Source organism: Plecotus auritus, assembly GCF_963455305.1.
Source record: "Plecotus auritus genome assembly, chromosome: 12".
NCBI lineage: Eukaryota > Metazoa > Chordata > Mammalia > Chiroptera > Vespertilionidae > Plecotus > Plecotus auritus.
In genome coordinates this window covers 10,830,157-10,847,469 of record NC_137778.1, presented here as the reverse complement: position 1 = coordinate 10,847,469, position 17,313 = coordinate 10,830,157, and the positions used below count along the sequence as shown (strand labels likewise).

Here is a 17,313-nt window from a genome sequence, read left to right as displayed (position 1 = left end):
GGCGTTAGAAGAAGTTTAAGTTTAAACAATTTGGCTCTCAAAAGAAATTTCTATCGTTGTACTGTTGATATTCGGCTCTGTTGACTAATGAGTTTGCTGACCACTGGCCATGGTTCAACTAGAATTTATCCTTCTACTGACTCGGCAGGCTGGTCCTTTTTATCCAGTGGCTATCTTACCAGGTTTCACATGGACTACGTTCGGCAAGGGCATGGTGCCCTCCCTGGTTTATAATACAGATACAGATTCCTCCTCCTCTTTTAGATCCCTTTGGTCATGTGCCCATGTTCAAGCTACCATCTCTGTTTAGAACTCCCTATTGCTTACTTCTTGAAGTACAGGGGGCAGTCGTCTAGTCTGCCTCTCTAAGACTGGGACAGAGATGGACATCGCGGTTCTGGAACTCATATTCCAAAGAGAGTGCTCTCAACTCACCCTTCATTACACGAATAATTAACTGTTGATCCAAAGTAAGTATCTGTGTTTATTTGCACCATGCCATTGAAAGGTTTTAGTGGAGATCCACATGATTTTCCTATGAGAAAGCAGCAGAATTTGGGACTAGGTGTAGAGTTAAATTTACATTTGATGTAAGATTCTGACTGGAGTGTAGCACGCTTAGCCTATATATTTGTGATTTTCCCACGGAACTGCCACTTTGAGGATACTCACCATACGACCTTAGAATCAAGTAGCTACCGAGCACCTCTTTTAAAGGACTACCTTGCATCTCTCAATAAAAGCCATTCATGGCTAAAGAATGGTTTTCTCATCCCACCCGCCTAAACCAAACGCTTCATAATTTGGGACTTCCCTTCATCTTAGTTAGCTACACTGTGACCCATATAATTTTCTTTGGTGTTCCTTTTTCATTCATTCCTACCATCAAAGCTTCCCTCCAGTGAATGGAAAGTTTTCCTACAATTCCTTTAGTGGGGGTCTTTCCCATGAAATGAATATCTGGTCAAGCTGCAGAAAGCCAGACAATAAAAAGGGGTGACTTACAAGTCCACCCTCCATTTTAATATCTTGGGCCAACTTAGATATCTCACCTTCAAAATCAAAACAAATTAAACCAGATCCCATAGATGCTTTGACATACAGAACGTAGTTTCCAGGACAGGGTTACTCACGTCTACAGACATCTTCCACATTTGACCAAACCAAATTTTCTAAGCAGGTGATAGAGAACATATTCTCAAAATACCCAGGGGAGCATTTGTAGCTCAAAGATGTCCCAATTGGAAACTCAGACTCATCAGTTAGGGTTGTAGGCTTGGCAAATAGAAATCGTTCTGGAGCTTTACAGTAACCTGGAGACCAAAGCCACAGGAATATCAAGTGAGCAATGAGACTTCCACTCAACTGTTCTTTCTCTCCAATAAAGTTGATATATGAGCACATAAACAGAGACTTATCATAATGGCAAATATTTTCTTTTTTTGAAGTTACCTTAGGATGGTGCTTTCCAACAACATCTACTCATCAAAAAATTTTGCCACTTAAAGACTATTTACCTTTCTGAACTTTCTCCTCTTATTTCACCAAAGCAAGACATTTAGCTAATGGTTTCACATGTCAGACCTCCTAACAGAATGTCTAGAGTTAACCTAGAGTTAACCATTCATATCCTCATTTATTGGTGTTAATGTACCCTTGTATATCAAGACATATTTTACCATCTCATTCTATTCCTCCCTGCCTCTTTCCCAGGATGCTCATCATAAGTTGCCCCTCTGGCACTAAAGAGCAGTCACCACTTGTAGTGGGTTGAATGATGGATGTATCTTTTCCCCTAAAGATACATCCATCCAGAATCTCTAATGGAAACTCATTTGAAATAGGGGTATTTTCAGATATAATTAAGGTAATGATAGTGAAATGAGATTATCCTATGCTTCCAGGGTGGTCCTAAAGTCAATGACTGGTGGTGTACTGATAAAAGAAAGGGAGATTGGAGACACAGAGACAGAGCGGAATAGGCCATGTGAAGACAGAGGCAGGGGTCAGAGTGATGAGCCCACAAACCAGGAGCCATAAGAAGCTGGAAGAAGCAAAGAAGGATTCTCCTCTAGAGCCATAGGAAGGATTGGGGCCCTGCCAACACCTTGACTTCAGACTTCTAGCCCCATTATCCATGAAAGAACAACTTTTTATTTTTTTAAGCCACCTAGTTTGAGGTAATTTGTTATGGCAGCCCTAGGAAACCAATAGACTATTCTCATACTGATGCTAAACAGACATTTAGGTCAAGGACAAATAGATTAAGCCATTAAGCAGCATCCTCTCAGAAGCTATGTCTTCTCTATGAGAGGGTATATTGTGTGCTGCATGTTTGAAATAGAGTCTGAACTCAACTGTCTCTTCTTTGCAGGAGACTGCTTCTGTTTGCCAGTTCAGTGGGCCTGGCTGGGGTCCAGGCATCTGCATTTAAAGAAATATCATAAGATTGAGATATACAACACCCAATTGGAGGGTGAGAGAGATCAAAGAAAGGCTAAATACTTTTCATCATGTGTGGCCTTTTCTCATTGGATTGCTCTTCTCTCAAGGCTTCCCTGCAGGGGAAGTGGTATTCCAAGGCTGGCGCTGCACGGAGTCTACTCCAGGTTTCATTCTTAGGAAGGCCTCAAGTCAGGCCTCATGTACCAGGCCATCTTCTCCAGTCCTTAGAAATAGCCTCTTCCTTTTTGTACTATTTTCCTTGAGCTGATCTTTCCTTGCCTCTTCTCACTCCCAGAATGAACGGAAGAGTTCAAGGACAGATTAAGATGGGCCCTTAGGTGAGCTGACAAATGGGTGAACTTTGAGTTGAGGTCTTTAAGACACAAAGGTATAGTGAGTTTATTTTGTGACTTAACCTATTCAGCATAAGTCTAGCTAAAGCCTTAGCTAAATACTATCTATATTGCCAGTTTTATCCTTTGCATGCCCATGACCTTGTAGAGGGTGCTTTATCAGTTATCCTGATATTGGTTAGTGTGCATAGGCCAGTGGTCGGCAAACTGCAGCTCGTGAGCCACATGCGGCTCTTTGGCCCCTTGAGTGTGGCTCTTCCACAAAATACCACGGCCTGGGTGAGTCTATTTTAAAGAAGTGGCGTTAGAAGAAGTTTAAGTTTAAAAAATTTGGCTCTCAAAAGAAATTTCAATTGTTGTACTGTTGATATTTGGCTCTGTTGACTAATGAGTTTGCCGACAGCTGGCATAGGCAGTTGTTTTCCTGTCCTCTCCAATGAACATATTTTTCTTCCTGATTTACACAGGAAGTGCTTACTGTCTTCTCTCCACCCTTTCCCTTTCTCCTCTTCCCCTACTCTCCTCACTACTTAACCAGCAAGATGAGTTATTAGCATCTTCCCTTCTCAGTCATAGCTTGGCACTGCTGGAACCATCTGTTTCAGCGATGGCATGTAATTTGACACTTCCACTTATGACAGTTAAACTCACAAGCAAACACTGTAATATTACTATAGAAATAAGAAAGTTCTGGTACAGATATTCTGAACCCACTTAGGGTATATGCAGGTGGGTACTGACCAAGAGGAACAGAAAGTTCACAGCGAGGGGCAGGGCCGCTCCAGATCCCGTTCCCTTGATTGTCATTTGTGCAGCGGATGGTGCTCTCCCCAATGAGATTGAAGGTCAACCCTCTGTCTGGGTGGGAGTCACATGTATAAGATATTTCTGTTCCATAGGGAAAGTCTCTCAGAGAAGTTCCTGTGTGGTTTCCATTAAGGATAGCAGGGGGATCTGGACAAAAGATTTCTAGAAAGAAGATAAGAGCCATAAATTATTTTAAAATGTTTACATTTTAATCTGACTTGATTCTACAGGTATGATGCGATGACTACATTGCCAATTAAAGAACAATTAAGCTCTTAGGGAGCATATGGACTGTAAAATAAATATATTATCAAGAGGACTAATTATCAAATCCTCTGCTGAGATGCAGCTAAATGATAAGACACCTAAATCAACTTGTGTGCATTCATATAAGCATAACCAATGGACACAAGACACTGGGGGGGGGGTGAGGTCATGTGTCGGGGGGCGGTAAGGGAGGCCAGGGGGAGGGCAATGGGGAAAAAAAGGAGTCATATGTACTACTATTTATAATACTTTAAACAGTAAAATAAAATGTTTAAAAAAGTAACCTAAATCAATGCTTATTACAGAAGTCCAAAAGGGGTTTTAGCATCCTGAACTCTTCAGAAAGTTAAGACTTCTGGATAATTGAGAGCTTATTCATTTAAAGTAAAAAAAAAAAAAAAAAATCTTAACCACCTTAACAAGAAAATCACCAATTTAATTAAAAAAAATTGTCCATTAATTTAACAAGCACGTTTTTGAGCATTTACTATATATCAAGTACCATTTTAAGCACAAAACAGACAAGCTCTTTTAACATCAAGGACTTTCATCCTAGAGAAATCTTTCCAAATATATTATACATTTACTACTTCTCTATCAGTGATTTAATCTTTCTTGATGACTTGAGGCTGTTATTCTAAAAAACAAAATGAATGGTGACAGTAATGTCACAATGAAATGAAACATCCTCCATACTCCTGTGCATGCTCCAAAAGGCTCAGAAATGATAGGACTTTTGAGATACTTACTAGTTCTTACAGATTTTATTTGTTTTGAGTATAACTATCTGGAGAAGCTCCTTTCCCCTTCTGATTTGATCTGTATTTGGGAAGAGGATACTGCAACTTGATAGGATCATGGATAAACTAATCCCACCTGGCCTGTGTGGCTCAGGGGTTGAGAATTGACCTATGAACCAGGAGGTCACAGTTCAATTTCTGGTAAGAGCACATGCCATGCTTGTGGGCTCCATCCCCAGTAGGGGGTGTGCAGGAGGCAACCTATCAATGATTCTCTTTCATCATGATGTTTCTATCTCTCCCACCCTCTCTCTAAAATCAATAAAAACATATTAAAAAACACACACTAATCTCAGAGTGGAATAGCTTAATCAACATTTACACTTTAGTAAGCAATTTTAAGTATATCTTTGGATTGATGAGAGTATTTTTTTTCTTTTTTTTTTTCATGCTTCTTAACTATACTTTCAGAAAGTTAAGATTTTCTAATAGGTGACTTCCAAATATGAAAGACCTAATTATCAAGATTCATTATATAAATCAGTACAAGAAGTCCAAATAATTTTAAAGCAGAGTACTCACATGGAAAATTCCATTATAAACATGTATTTTTCAATAGTTATGATCAGAAGATGAAGCAATATTCTGTTTGATTTAGTGAAAAAATAAATGGACAGACTGGATATATTGGTAGTGTTTTTGTATTAACACACTATGTTTCTGTATTTAACACACTATATTTCTGTCATCTTAAAAACAAACAAAAAATAACTTTCTTAATTCCACTTCCCTCTGCAGTTCCATTTCTCTACTCCTTTATATTAGAGCTCCTTTAAGATGTTGCCTGTGACCTTTCGTTCCTCCCCTTCGTTCTTCCTTGAACCCATCCCAATCAAGCATATGCTCCCACAACTCTACTAAAACTGCTTTTGTCAAGGTCACCCATTACCTCCAAGTCACTAAACGCACTGATAATTTTCTGTCCTCATCTTATTTGACCTCTCTGTGGAATTTGAAAGAGTTGCTTGGTCTCATCTTCTTAAAATAATTTCTCCACTGGGCTTCCAAAGATACCCTCATCCTCCTGGTTCTTCTCTTAATGCACCAGCTGCTTCTTCATCTCTTCTACTGACTCCTCATCTTTCTGAGTTCTCAATGTTGGATTTCCAAGGCATGGCCCATGCATTTGCTCTATGGACACATTCACTCACTAGGTGACCTCATTTATTCTCTATTTTAATCTCTATGTGTAAACCACCAGCACATTCTGTCATTTCTACCTTCCGAATGCATCCAGAATTTGAGCACTTCTTAATCACCTCTCCCACTGCTATTCTGGGCTAACATTTCTGATTAGATTTTGACAGTAGCTTCCTAGTTTGTACTTAGATTTTTACAGTAGCTTCCTAGTTTGTATTTCCTTGGCTATACCTGACTTTTTGGCCCCTCAGCTGTTCACTCTACACTAGCTACATAAGCTTCCAAGAAAATTTTGGAACAGGCTTTTTAAAGGAAATTCCAAGAAAATATCTGCCTTGGGCCTTTCTTTGCAGTTCCTGTTCATCTGAATGGAAAGTTCTTCCTCTATGTAATTCACATTGGCATCAACTAATAGCTGCCAATGCTTAAATGTTACTTCTTCATTAAGGACTTCCTTAATTACCTAATTTAAAATTGAAACTTTATTCTTTTTTTCTGGCATTCCTTATTCCCATTCCCATAACTATTCTACTCATTACCTTGTTGTTTTTCCCTTTAGTAACACTTAGTATTATTTGAACTTACTTATCCATGTGTCTCCTTGTCTACTTGTTATTTTTTAAAATATTTCTTCCTATCCAAGAATATAGACAATATGGGGGCAGGGACCTAGTGTATCTTGTTTACAGGCATACTCCTGGTATCTAGAAGACTGTTTGGCCATAGTAAGTGCTAAAAAATAATATATGGATGAATAGGTGATTTAGAAAAGGATAGAAAAGCTGAAATGTGACTATCACTTTTGCCAGGAAAAAAGGGAAAATTTGACAGAACTTCAGGGCACAAATTTCTCTCCATCTACAAAGCATTTCTCCCCATTTATAGCACATAGTATGCTACTAAATATTTTTGGATGGTACCCAAAACACGTGTTGCTCAGGTTTATTTTCCCCCAAAAGCATTCTTTTTAACTAATCTACAAAGAAATATTTCTATCAAAAATGAAGATAAACAGAGAAGCAGACACTTGCTAATCTCATGGGGCAAAATCTCGGTAAGAAAATGAAAAGAAAAAGTGAAAAGAAGAAGGAGGAGGAATATTCAGAGCTGAGCACAAATTCCTTCTACTCACGTTCACACACAGGAGCGCTGCTATTCCAGAGGCTCTTCGCTCCAACCATGACACAGTGACTAGTAGAACTTCCCTGTAAACGAAACCTAAGGGACAAAAGCAGGAGTGACTGGGTGAGCGTACCCTTTCTCTCGTCCCTTCATGCTTAGATCTCAGCTTCTTCCCTTCTGCTAAAATACAACTTAATCCCTCAGTTAAATCGCTGGTGAAAAAGCTCAGCTCCTTTGGTTTCTTGGGATAAAGGCTCAGAAAGCAAAACATTTTGAAAAATGGTAGCTTCCACTTACTGAGTAAAAGTCCTGTACCAAAGAAGGAACAAAAAAACACAGGCCGGCCTTTTCTTCATCTGGCCCCAGGCCTCCAGAAGGTCATCTTCCCCTGACTGCTCTCTGATAGCGCCCTTTTTGTCACCAGGAGGAACTTTTTCCTCTAATACGAAATGTAGCATTTTCTTTTCTTTTTTCTAAAATATATTTTATTGATTTTTTTACAGAGAGGAAGGGAGAGGGATAGAGAGTTAGAAACATCGGTCAGCTGCCTCCTGCACACCCCCTAACGGGGATGTGCCCGCAACCAAGGTACATGCCCTTGACCGAATCGAACCCAGGACCCTTCAGTCCGCAGGCTGACGCTCTATCCACTGAGCCAAACCGGTTTCGGCTCATTTTCTTTTCTTAACGGACCAGAAGGAAACAGCTCCTGATTCAGGTTGGCAAATCATAGAACATGAGGGAAGATATCAGAGACTGTACTTTGTGCCAATACACTTGGAATATTCCCAAATGACACTTATGGCATATCTGGATTATTGAAGAGCAGAGCCAAATTAACCAGAAAAAAAAGAAGAAAAGAGGACAGGATTCCTTAGAGCATAATTATCCTAAAACATCTGGTTTATTTTCAGAACATTCGTCTCCTGAATTGCCTCCAGATCTTCATTGAATGACTGTTACTAAATGACTGTCAAGGAATCCTTAGAATTGTTAACCCCAATAATGAATGTACCCTGTCCAGAGGGGCCTATCCAGGTCACACTCACCCCTCATCACAAACGAAGGACACTCTTGCTCCAAGCTCGAAGTTAAGTGGAAAGAGCACACGGCCATTAGGAAGTTGGTCCTGGAAGGCAGCACATGATTTCACTAAAGAAAATAAATGAGGAGTGAGACTGCCATGTGAGGTGCAAAGACATTCATCTGCCAAAAGGATGAGAGTGAGTGTAGGCACCTGCGCACGTGGGGGCGGCTGGGCTCCAGTCTCCCTGGGGCGTACAGCGCAGAGAGGCAGCCCCTCTGAGGCCATAGCCGGGCTCACAGCTGTAGAGCACTTCCTGCCCAGGGGAAAAGCTGTCCTTGTCGCTGGGGGTGTGCCTGCCATGCAGGATTTCTGGAGGCCGCCGACAAACTGGGGGGAGAACAGGCACAACGTCCCTGTCAGTTATGGGGGAATATTCTTTGCTAAATCTTAACTCAGCCAAGGAGTCAGAAACTCCTAAGTAGAGGGGTTCTGGTCTAACAGAGGGCCTGACATACGTGCATTCTATTCCTGGCACGTGATTTGGACGGTTTCTTCAACCTCTGAAAGACCAAGCTAACTTCACAGTCAGATGGGTCAGAGAATAGCCCCCTTTCCAAGGAGGACTGTAAAGGGTCGATGAGATGCTGCACAGAGAGTACTCATTACACAGCTGACCAGAAGGCTCACATCCTTTTTCTCTCTGACTGGGAGCTGGTGCTTTGCCCTGAGAACTGCTCAATAGGAGCACCCCAAATGTCCCCTTCCCTGATGAATGATGCTCTAGCTTCTCAGGATGAAGCCACACCCACAGGAGTGCGGGCACCCACACCCCTTCTTCCTTTCACGCTTCATGCTTCACCCCTAGAAAATTTACTCACACTGCTCACCACACGTCTCCCTCCCAGAACAAACACTAAACGCGGGGTCCTCCCACAGCTCCCGGCACCTGCAGGCCCCCTCGAAGCCTCGGTCAGACTCACCCGGAGAGCAGCTGGGCAACTGGGGCTCCCATGTGTTTTGGGCCTGGCAGCGCACCCTGGAGGGGCCTTTCATGACAAAGCCAGGCTGACACCTAAAGCTCACGATTTCATTTAAGGAGAACAAGCTCCTGTTCTCAGACTCCCTTATTCCATTCTCAACGTGCGGAGGCGTGCATTTATTAGGTACGATGCACTGAGGGGCGGGGCCGCTCCAGAGGCCCACTTGATCTTTGCTGGTGCAATATATGGACTTCTCGCCCACGAGTTCAAACTTTTCTTTTCTGTTCTCAGTATTGCAGTGATAGCTCACCACTATTCCGTATGGAAAATAGTCTTTGCTGTTGCTAAAGAAACCTCCGTTGGCGATGGTTGGTGGTGGCTTACAATGAATATCTGGAGAAGAGATGGCAAGTTAAATAAAACCTCAATTTCTTAAAGTTATATCCTATATAATAAAAGGGTAATATGCAAATTGACCCTAATGGCAGAACACCAGGAATGATCAGTGGCTATGATGCTCACTGACCACCAGGGGGCAGATGTTCAATGCAGGAGCTGCCCCCTGGTGGTCAGTGCGCTCCCACAGGGGGAGCTCTGCTCAGCCACAAGCTGGACTAACAGCTGCGAGCACAGCGGCAGTGGCAGGAGCCTCTCCTGCCTCCTTGGCAGCACTAAGGATATCCATCTGTGGGAAGTGGGCCTAAGCCATCAGTTGGACATCCCCCGAGGGTTCCCAGGCTTCCAGAGAGATGTCTGAGTGCCAGTTTAAGCCCTATCCCCTGGGGAGCATTCCCTGAGGGGTCCCAGACTGCGAGAGGGCATAGTCCGGGCTGAGGGACCCCCCAGAGTGCACAAATTTTTTGTGCACCGGGTCTCTAGTTAAATTATAAATGTTAGTAACCAGTTTTTAAAAAACCAAATTACCAAATACGAATATTCACAACACTTGGGCTCTTGTCGAATCTTCTAACATATAGACTTTATGCACAACTGTAGATTCGGTAATCACAATATAATGGCTCCTGCTCTTCTCCATGAACATTAGTTCGATAAATGTCCATATACAGTCCACATGCTTCTCATGTTATGTAAGAACTTTTATGTTCCTTCACTATTCTTAATCCAGTTCTCTTGCTATAGAAGTAATTCAGCTATATTCTACTGCTAAGTAATATGATGTAGCATACATATAGCATCTTTATCAAATAAATAAGCACAAAAAGTTCTGGCCCACCTAACAAAAAATATGCAATATTGCACATGGCACAATAATCATGGATTCGGAAGTAATAAAAATAACTGAATATATGTGCTAGTGACTAGCCTATGCTAAAAATTTAGACAATGTGAATATTAGAGATATAGATATTTTTGCCAATATTGACTCAGGAAACGGTAGAATATAGAAGTGGAAAATGTATCAAAAATGCTACTCCTAAAAAGATAGGAAGCACAGATAATTTTATAGACAAATATAATCTAATATCCAAGTATCAGATAACTCCTAGGCATTTTAAAGCATTCCCGAGCATACAAAATCATTCTATCATTTCTACCTTATAGTAGGCACACTTATTTATTTTTACTTTTAAGAAAATATTTCAGATGATATTTTCCTGCAGAAAATTTATGAAATAAATAAAAAATACCTTTAAATCTATTATCTAGAAAGAAACACTGTTAACTGTTTAATGTATAATTTTTAATATACGTACATACCATATTTTTTCTAAAATATCTTTGTTGGCTTAATAATATTTCAGTGTAAGACTGTTCTATCTGATTCCATTTGGAAGAGCTGCCTTTCTTGGCTAATGCATTCTGGCATATTTTAAACTTTTTCTTGCAGAACACATGCTTTGTTCCTTTATTTTTCCTAATATATGTGTACTTATTGAGTTGGAAACAATGCGCATATGCAAAATACTGATGTATTAAGTGTTTTAAAAACAGAAAATTTTAAAGCACAAAATAAAACTAAATATATTCAGAAATAGTATTTTTTTCCTAATTTCCAAAGGATCATCTCACTCCCGTTTGGGCACACTGCTAGGATTAACGGGTGGGCTAGACGGGAAGCGATGTTAACTCACGTTGACAGAGTGGTGGCTCTGTATCCCAAATGGCAGTATTAATTGAGATGATACATTTGGCAGATGAGTGACCAATGAGTTGATACCTAAAGGCAAAAAGTGAAAATTATTCCATGCACCTCCCATTAGCTTCCTCACAGCATGCATACGTGGCAGATTCGCCAGAGTACAATCTGGGAGAAGCCTAAGGACTAGCCCAAACTCCACCTGTTCTATCTGGGTTTTCTCATTTCTTTTTCCTACCCTCTGACTATTGAAAGGGATAGTTCATCTTTAATTCCTCATGGCAATACTCTGCTTCTTAATTTTTGGCTTCATTGTGGATTGTATGAGGACCAAAATAAAATAATCCTCTTGTAGACCTGTTTGATAATTTTTTAAATCCTGTTTTATTATCATATTATTATTGCCATTTTAAACTTTGTTTGCATTTTCCTGATATACACATATAATGAACACTGCTATGTAATTTTAATTTAGGCAAGTTTCTTGTAAATACCATATTTGATGCTTTTAACCCCATTTAGAAGCCTTTGTCTTTCAATAGGAAGATGAAACCATTTAGATTTACTGAATTGAATGGTGTTTTTGATCTTGCTTTTGTCATCATTAGTTAGACTACTGGTTTCATAGTGTCCGAAGATGAAGATGCAGCAATGAATAAAACACATCTGCCTCAGACAGGAGGGACTTATTTTGGCAGAATAGACAGATACATTCCTTACTATCCCCTTTTCCTCCTTCTTATTTTCTACAGTATATGAACCAGATAGTTGAACCTCTTTTAGGTGTTCTATTAATTGGGAAGTTAATTATTATCCAATTTTATTCCACTAGAAATTTCATTTCATGTGCATATATACTGTATTTTTTAAAAAATATATTTTATTGATTTTTTACAGAGAGGAAGGGAGAGGGATAGAGAGCTAGAAACATTGATGAAAGAGAAACATCGATTAGCTGCCTCCTGCACACCTCCTACTGGGGATGTGCCCGTGACCAAGGTACATGCCCTTGACCGGAATCGAATCCAGGACCTTTCAGTCCGCAGGCTGATGCTCTATCCACTGAGCCAAACCAGTTAGGGCCATATATAGTGTATTTACACAGCACATATATTTAAGCCTATTTTCTCAATTTTAATGTCAAAATATATATAGTTTACCCATTCCCTGTGTAATATAAGTCTAGTTTATCTTGTCTTACTTTCTACCATTTTCTGGTTTTATGGATACATTTTATGACTTTAGAGATTGTTATTAAATTATTATTACATTGCAAAGTTTCACTTTTGAACACTTAGTTCTGTCATTGTATTTAGTTTCATAACTGTTGAAAATATTTCGCCATGATTTTTTAAAATTTGTTTTTTCAAATTTTCTACCTCACTGGTAGTACTTTTGTACTGTGTCATTTTCCCTTTTTAAAAATTTATTTCTGGATTGCCTGGATTTATATTTTTCTCTTCCCAGAATGTGTACTTAAGTAGTGTAATTTTTTTCCTTCAATATATATTTAAAGCCTCTAGATATGAATACTATCTTGGCTCATTAAAAACACTACTTCCTGCAATTTAGTGATGCGAAGGATCACTGTTATCCAATATGCATCCATTTCTTTTGCAGGTTGTATAGTTTGTTAATTTCATTTCTGAATTCTTAAAGTTTTAGAAACATGCTCTTATTTATATTTTTTAAATAATTTTATAGGGGTGATATTGGTTAATAAAATTATATCAGTTTCAAGTGTACAATTCTATAATGAATCATCTGTATATTGCATTGTGTGTTTGCCACCCAAAGTCAAATCTCTATTCCTGAATACAGACATTTCCCTAATGATGGCTAAGGTATGGCTTATTATTCTCCCTTTGGGAGTTTCTGTTCCCTGTATTTTTAATCCTCATTCTGTCTGTATAAACATAGCTTCTCTTTTGTATTTTTCTTTATTCTTTTCCATTAATTTCTGGAAGAGTTGGGTTAATTTTTTCTTACTTTCTGCTTTAATTTTCTACAAATTCAGTGTGTTTATCACAGATTTTTTTTTTTAGTTTGACAATTTTGCTTTTCATTCATGTGCAAACATTCCCAATTTCCAACTAGTTTTACAAAAGCAGTGTGCAACTGAATCTTGTGAAAAATTTAAACAGGATATTGTCTACACGTTTCCCCTAACTCTTGGAAGTAACTGAAGGGGAAATTCTTTCTGATTTTTCAGATTGGTCTCTTTTACACTATTTCCTGAGGCTTATCATAAGCTCAATGGTTTGCTGGTTCATACCATAGACCAGGGGTCCTCAAACTTTTTAAACAGGGGGCCAGTTCACTGTCCCTCAGACCGTTGGAGGGCCGGACTATAGTTAAAAAAAAAACAACTATGAACAAATTCCTATGCGCACTGTGGGCCCGGAACAAGTCGGCTGCTAAGCAGGACAGGCAGCAGCACCTGGCGGGCCGGATAAATGTTCTCGGCGGGCCACATGTGGCTCGCGGGCCGTAGTTTGAGGACGCCTACCATAGACAGTCCACTTCCATTTAGTAAAGCAACATGAAGAAGGTACAGTCAGAAAATGTATTGATTGTACTTTAAAGAGCTCATAGAAGGAGAGAAGTGTTTAGATTATTCTAATTTTACTTTGTCAGATTATAGGTACTGTGGTCTGTGAGGCCTAAGGTGGCGAATACATATATCAGTGACCACAAGTGATTTTTCAGTGCTTGTCCTGGCTCGAGTGTAGCCCAGATTCCCTAATGGGCTCCGCTGCTCACACAGAGAACATGATCAAGGGTCCACTGTACGCTGAGCAAGGGTAAGCACCAAGGACAGGACCCCTGACCAGTAAACACTTTATGACTGACGTTTTCACAGGGGGCTCTGCTATAGGGTTGAATAGCGTTCCTCCGAAAGATACGTTGAAGTCCCCATGAATGTGACCTTATTTGGAAATAGGGTCTTTGCAGATGTAATGGAGTCAAGATGAGGTCAATAGGGCAGTCCTAATCCAATAGGACTGACATCCTTATAAAAAGGGAGAAGTTTGAACATAGGTCCACCCAGAGAGGAGACATGCTATGTAGAGACACAGATACAGAGGGAAGATAGCCGTGGGAAAACAGAGGCAGATATGGGAGTGATGCTGCCACTGCCAAGGAAGGCCTGAGGCTCCCACAAGTTGGCAGAGGCAAGGCTTTGGAGGGAGCCTGTCCTGCCAACACCTTAATTTTGGACTTCCAGCCTCCAGAACTGTCTGAGAATACGTTTCTGCTGTTCTAAGCCACGCAGTTTGTCGTACTTTCTTACGACAGCCCTAGCAAACGAATGGTGCAATTACCTTTAAGATTTATTTTCTCACACAGCTGCTCAGTGGCCTTCGCTTTGTTCCAGCAATGTCCGATCTGAGTTAGGGCTGTTTATATGGGTTGACGATGCCCTCCCCTCATTTTTTTCCTTTCTACCTGGTGAGTACCTCACTTTTCTTATATGCACTACAGTGGTTTCCACGAAGATTACTGATTTCCATCTGAATCTCATCAACACTTTGTTCATTCCAATCAGGAATTGAACACCTATATTCAGACTTTTAAAGAGCAGATGGTCATCTGGCCAGCGTAGCTCAGTGGTTGAGCATCCACCTATGAGCCAGGAGGTCACAATTCGATTCCCAGGTTGCAGGCTCAATCTCCAGTGTGAGGCATTCAGGAGGCAGCCAATCAACGGCTCTCTCATCACTGATCTTTCTCTTTCTCTTTTTCTCTCCCTTACTCTCTGAAATCAATAAAAATATATTTTTTTAAAAAGCAGATGGTCGTAGTCTAGTTCTCCTTTCCAATAAGTGACTAGAAGGTGGTATTGCTATTCTGCAAATCTTGAACCAAGAGATGTTATTGTCAACTCACCCTGTATTACAAGAATAATTAATCCTGGATCCAATATTGATGTCTGTGTCTATGTGCACCATGCCATTCTTAGGATCTGCAGGAGTTTTACATACTTTACCTGTGTAAAAGAAACAGGATTTTGGAGCCAGGTAGAATAATCTGAATTTCTGTAGTACAGAAAGTCCCAATGTGACTGTAACTTACTAAAGAGAACATGAAATTCTGATGGTTCCACAGATTTTTGCCTCGCCAGACTGCCTCAAGTTCAGCCACATTCTAAGTACCATTTTAAAAAAGACCTCCCACCTACATCTGTCTTATATCTACCTCAAATTGCTCATCGAAATATAGAGGTTAATTATAGGTTATATCCTACCAATATAATTTTTTTCCTACCTGGTTATTAAAACATTGTACACTGAGTAGCCAGATTATTATGATCTCTGAACGCATAATACTTTGGCCACTCAGTGTACATCCTATATAATAAAAGGCTAATATGCAAATTGTCCCCTCGACCAGGAGTTCGACCAGCAGGCAGGCCGGCCAACCGCCCATGTCCCCTCCTCCTGGCCAGCTGGCCAGACCCCACCCATACACGAATTCATGCACAGGGCCTCTAATATATAATATATTAGTGGCCAGATTATTATGCGTTCAGAGATCATAATAATCTGGCCACTCAGTATATGTTTCCTTACAATTTTTTTCCTGGTCTGAAGTTGTTCATTACTTACTTTCCCATAAGGAATAGGTGTTTTTTTTCCCCTTGCAAATATTTATTAAAACAGTTTAATGAAATAAACATTTCAACTAATAATTAGGGATGACCTACAACACCAACTCTTATATCCACCTACCTGGACACTTTTGAGAAGCAAAGTTTTCTTATCTCTAAAATTTGAAAAAGTTGAAGAAGATCCTATGGAGAGTTCGATAGATATGGGAAGCTCCAATACGGGTTTTACTCACGTTTACAGACATCCTGGGCACCTGACCACTCCAAGTTGTCTAGACAACTGATAGAGAATGACCTCCTGTAGTACTCAGGGCGGCATTCATACTTTAAAGATGTCCCAATAGGAAATGCAGATTCATTGGTTTGGGTTTTCAGCTCAGCAAATTGAAAATGATCTGGAGCATTACAGTAACCTAAAAGCCAAGATATCAAGAACAGCAGATTTAACATAAAGATATCCAATGCCTGTCCTCTCCCCCTCCCTCTCCCTCTCATTAGATTTGATGCCAGAACAAAAGAAAGTTTTAGTTCTGGAAAGATAATTTCCTTGTAACCTTGGGAGGGAAAGTTCCATTAGCACCTGCCCATTAGAAAATATACTATCTGGAAAACTATTCTGCTATCTGGTTATTTTGCTCATATAATTTGCTGTCAAAGACAATTTCAATTCAATTTTTCATATTTTTAGGGAGCCAAAAAGAGTTCTTCTGCTCAGGTTCCACCATTTCTGTCTGAATGCACAGGGTCTTAGGCCAAATAGGAAATTTCCTTGTACTTCAGTGAATCAAAACCCCAATGGAGGTTTCACAAGCATGAATGGAGAATTCAAGGTATTTCTTGACACTAGGAAGGGGCCACCTATCTGGTAGGTCTGATTCCTAAGTAAGCCATTTTAACACAAGGAGGAAATAAGTAACATTTCCTTAAAATGAAACAAACTACACTTATTATTATAAGAAAACATTTGTTTGAAGTATAAATTAAATCAAATTCTAGCTTTAGGTCTATGCTCCTGTGGCCTATTAGATTTAGGGTCAAATAATGTGAATCCAAAACAGTACAAAGCTTGGAAAAACAGAAATCATATGTACTTGGTTTTGGCAATCCCTTCTATTTTAGCTTCTCTTTCAGCTGCCCTCCACCTTCTTTCAGGTTATTTATTAAATAGTTATGGCTATACGACAGCCAGTTCTGCATCCAGAGCATTTTCTGTTGGAGGATTTGCAAACCAATTTCTCATCTCTTGAAAATAATTCACTGATTTTTCTCAATATAAAATGTGGCTTATTTGCCTCACCAGACTGCCTCAAGTTCAGCCACGTTCTAAGTACCATTTTAAAAAAGACCTCCCACCTACATCTGTCTTATATCTACCTCAAATTGCTCTTTGAAATATAGAGGTTAATTATAGCCTTATATCGTACCAATATAATTTTTTCCCTACCTGGTTATTAAAGCAGTGTACACTGAGTAGCCAGATTATGATCTCTGAACGCATAATAATTTGGCCACTCAGTGTATATCCTTATACACTGAGTACTCAGGGCGGCATAAAAAACCCTTATTTGCAAGGTTTTTTATAGGAAATTTATTCATCTATATTACCTATTTAGTTTTATCTTACAGCTTAAATATTAGCTCTACTAGCTTCTAGTTCAAAGA

The 17,313-nt window shown here is 39.7% G+C and overlaps 1 protein-coding gene across 1 annotated transcript in view; it reads right to left on the bottom strand.

Moving 5' to 3' along the window:
• Nucleotides 1-431: 431 nt before the first annotated feature.
• Nucleotides 432-17,313, bottom strand: part of LOC308237247 (complement receptor type 1-like) — a gene marked incomplete at both ends in the record, with an annotated part of 18,441 nt that continues 1,559 nt past the window's right edge. The window contains 10 exons of the mRNA XM_080647801.1: nucleotides 432-535; nucleotides 1,134-1,313; nucleotides 3,540-3,767; nucleotides 6,945-7,030; nucleotides 7,984-8,086; nucleotides 8,172-8,348; nucleotides 8,942-9,334; nucleotides 11,035-11,120; nucleotides 14,931-15,030; nucleotides 15,885-16,064. Coding sequence (XP_080503927.1) covers nucleotides 432-535; nucleotides 1,134-1,313; nucleotides 3,540-3,767; nucleotides 6,945-7,030; nucleotides 7,984-8,086; nucleotides 8,172-8,348; nucleotides 8,942-9,334; nucleotides 11,035-11,120; nucleotides 14,931-15,030; nucleotides 15,885-16,064 — 1,637 coding nt within the window. The remainder of the gene's footprint in view (nucleotides 536-1,133; nucleotides 1,314-3,539; nucleotides 3,768-6,944; nucleotides 7,031-7,983; nucleotides 8,087-8,171; nucleotides 8,349-8,941; nucleotides 9,335-11,034; nucleotides 11,121-14,930; nucleotides 15,031-15,884; nucleotides 16,065-17,313) is intronic.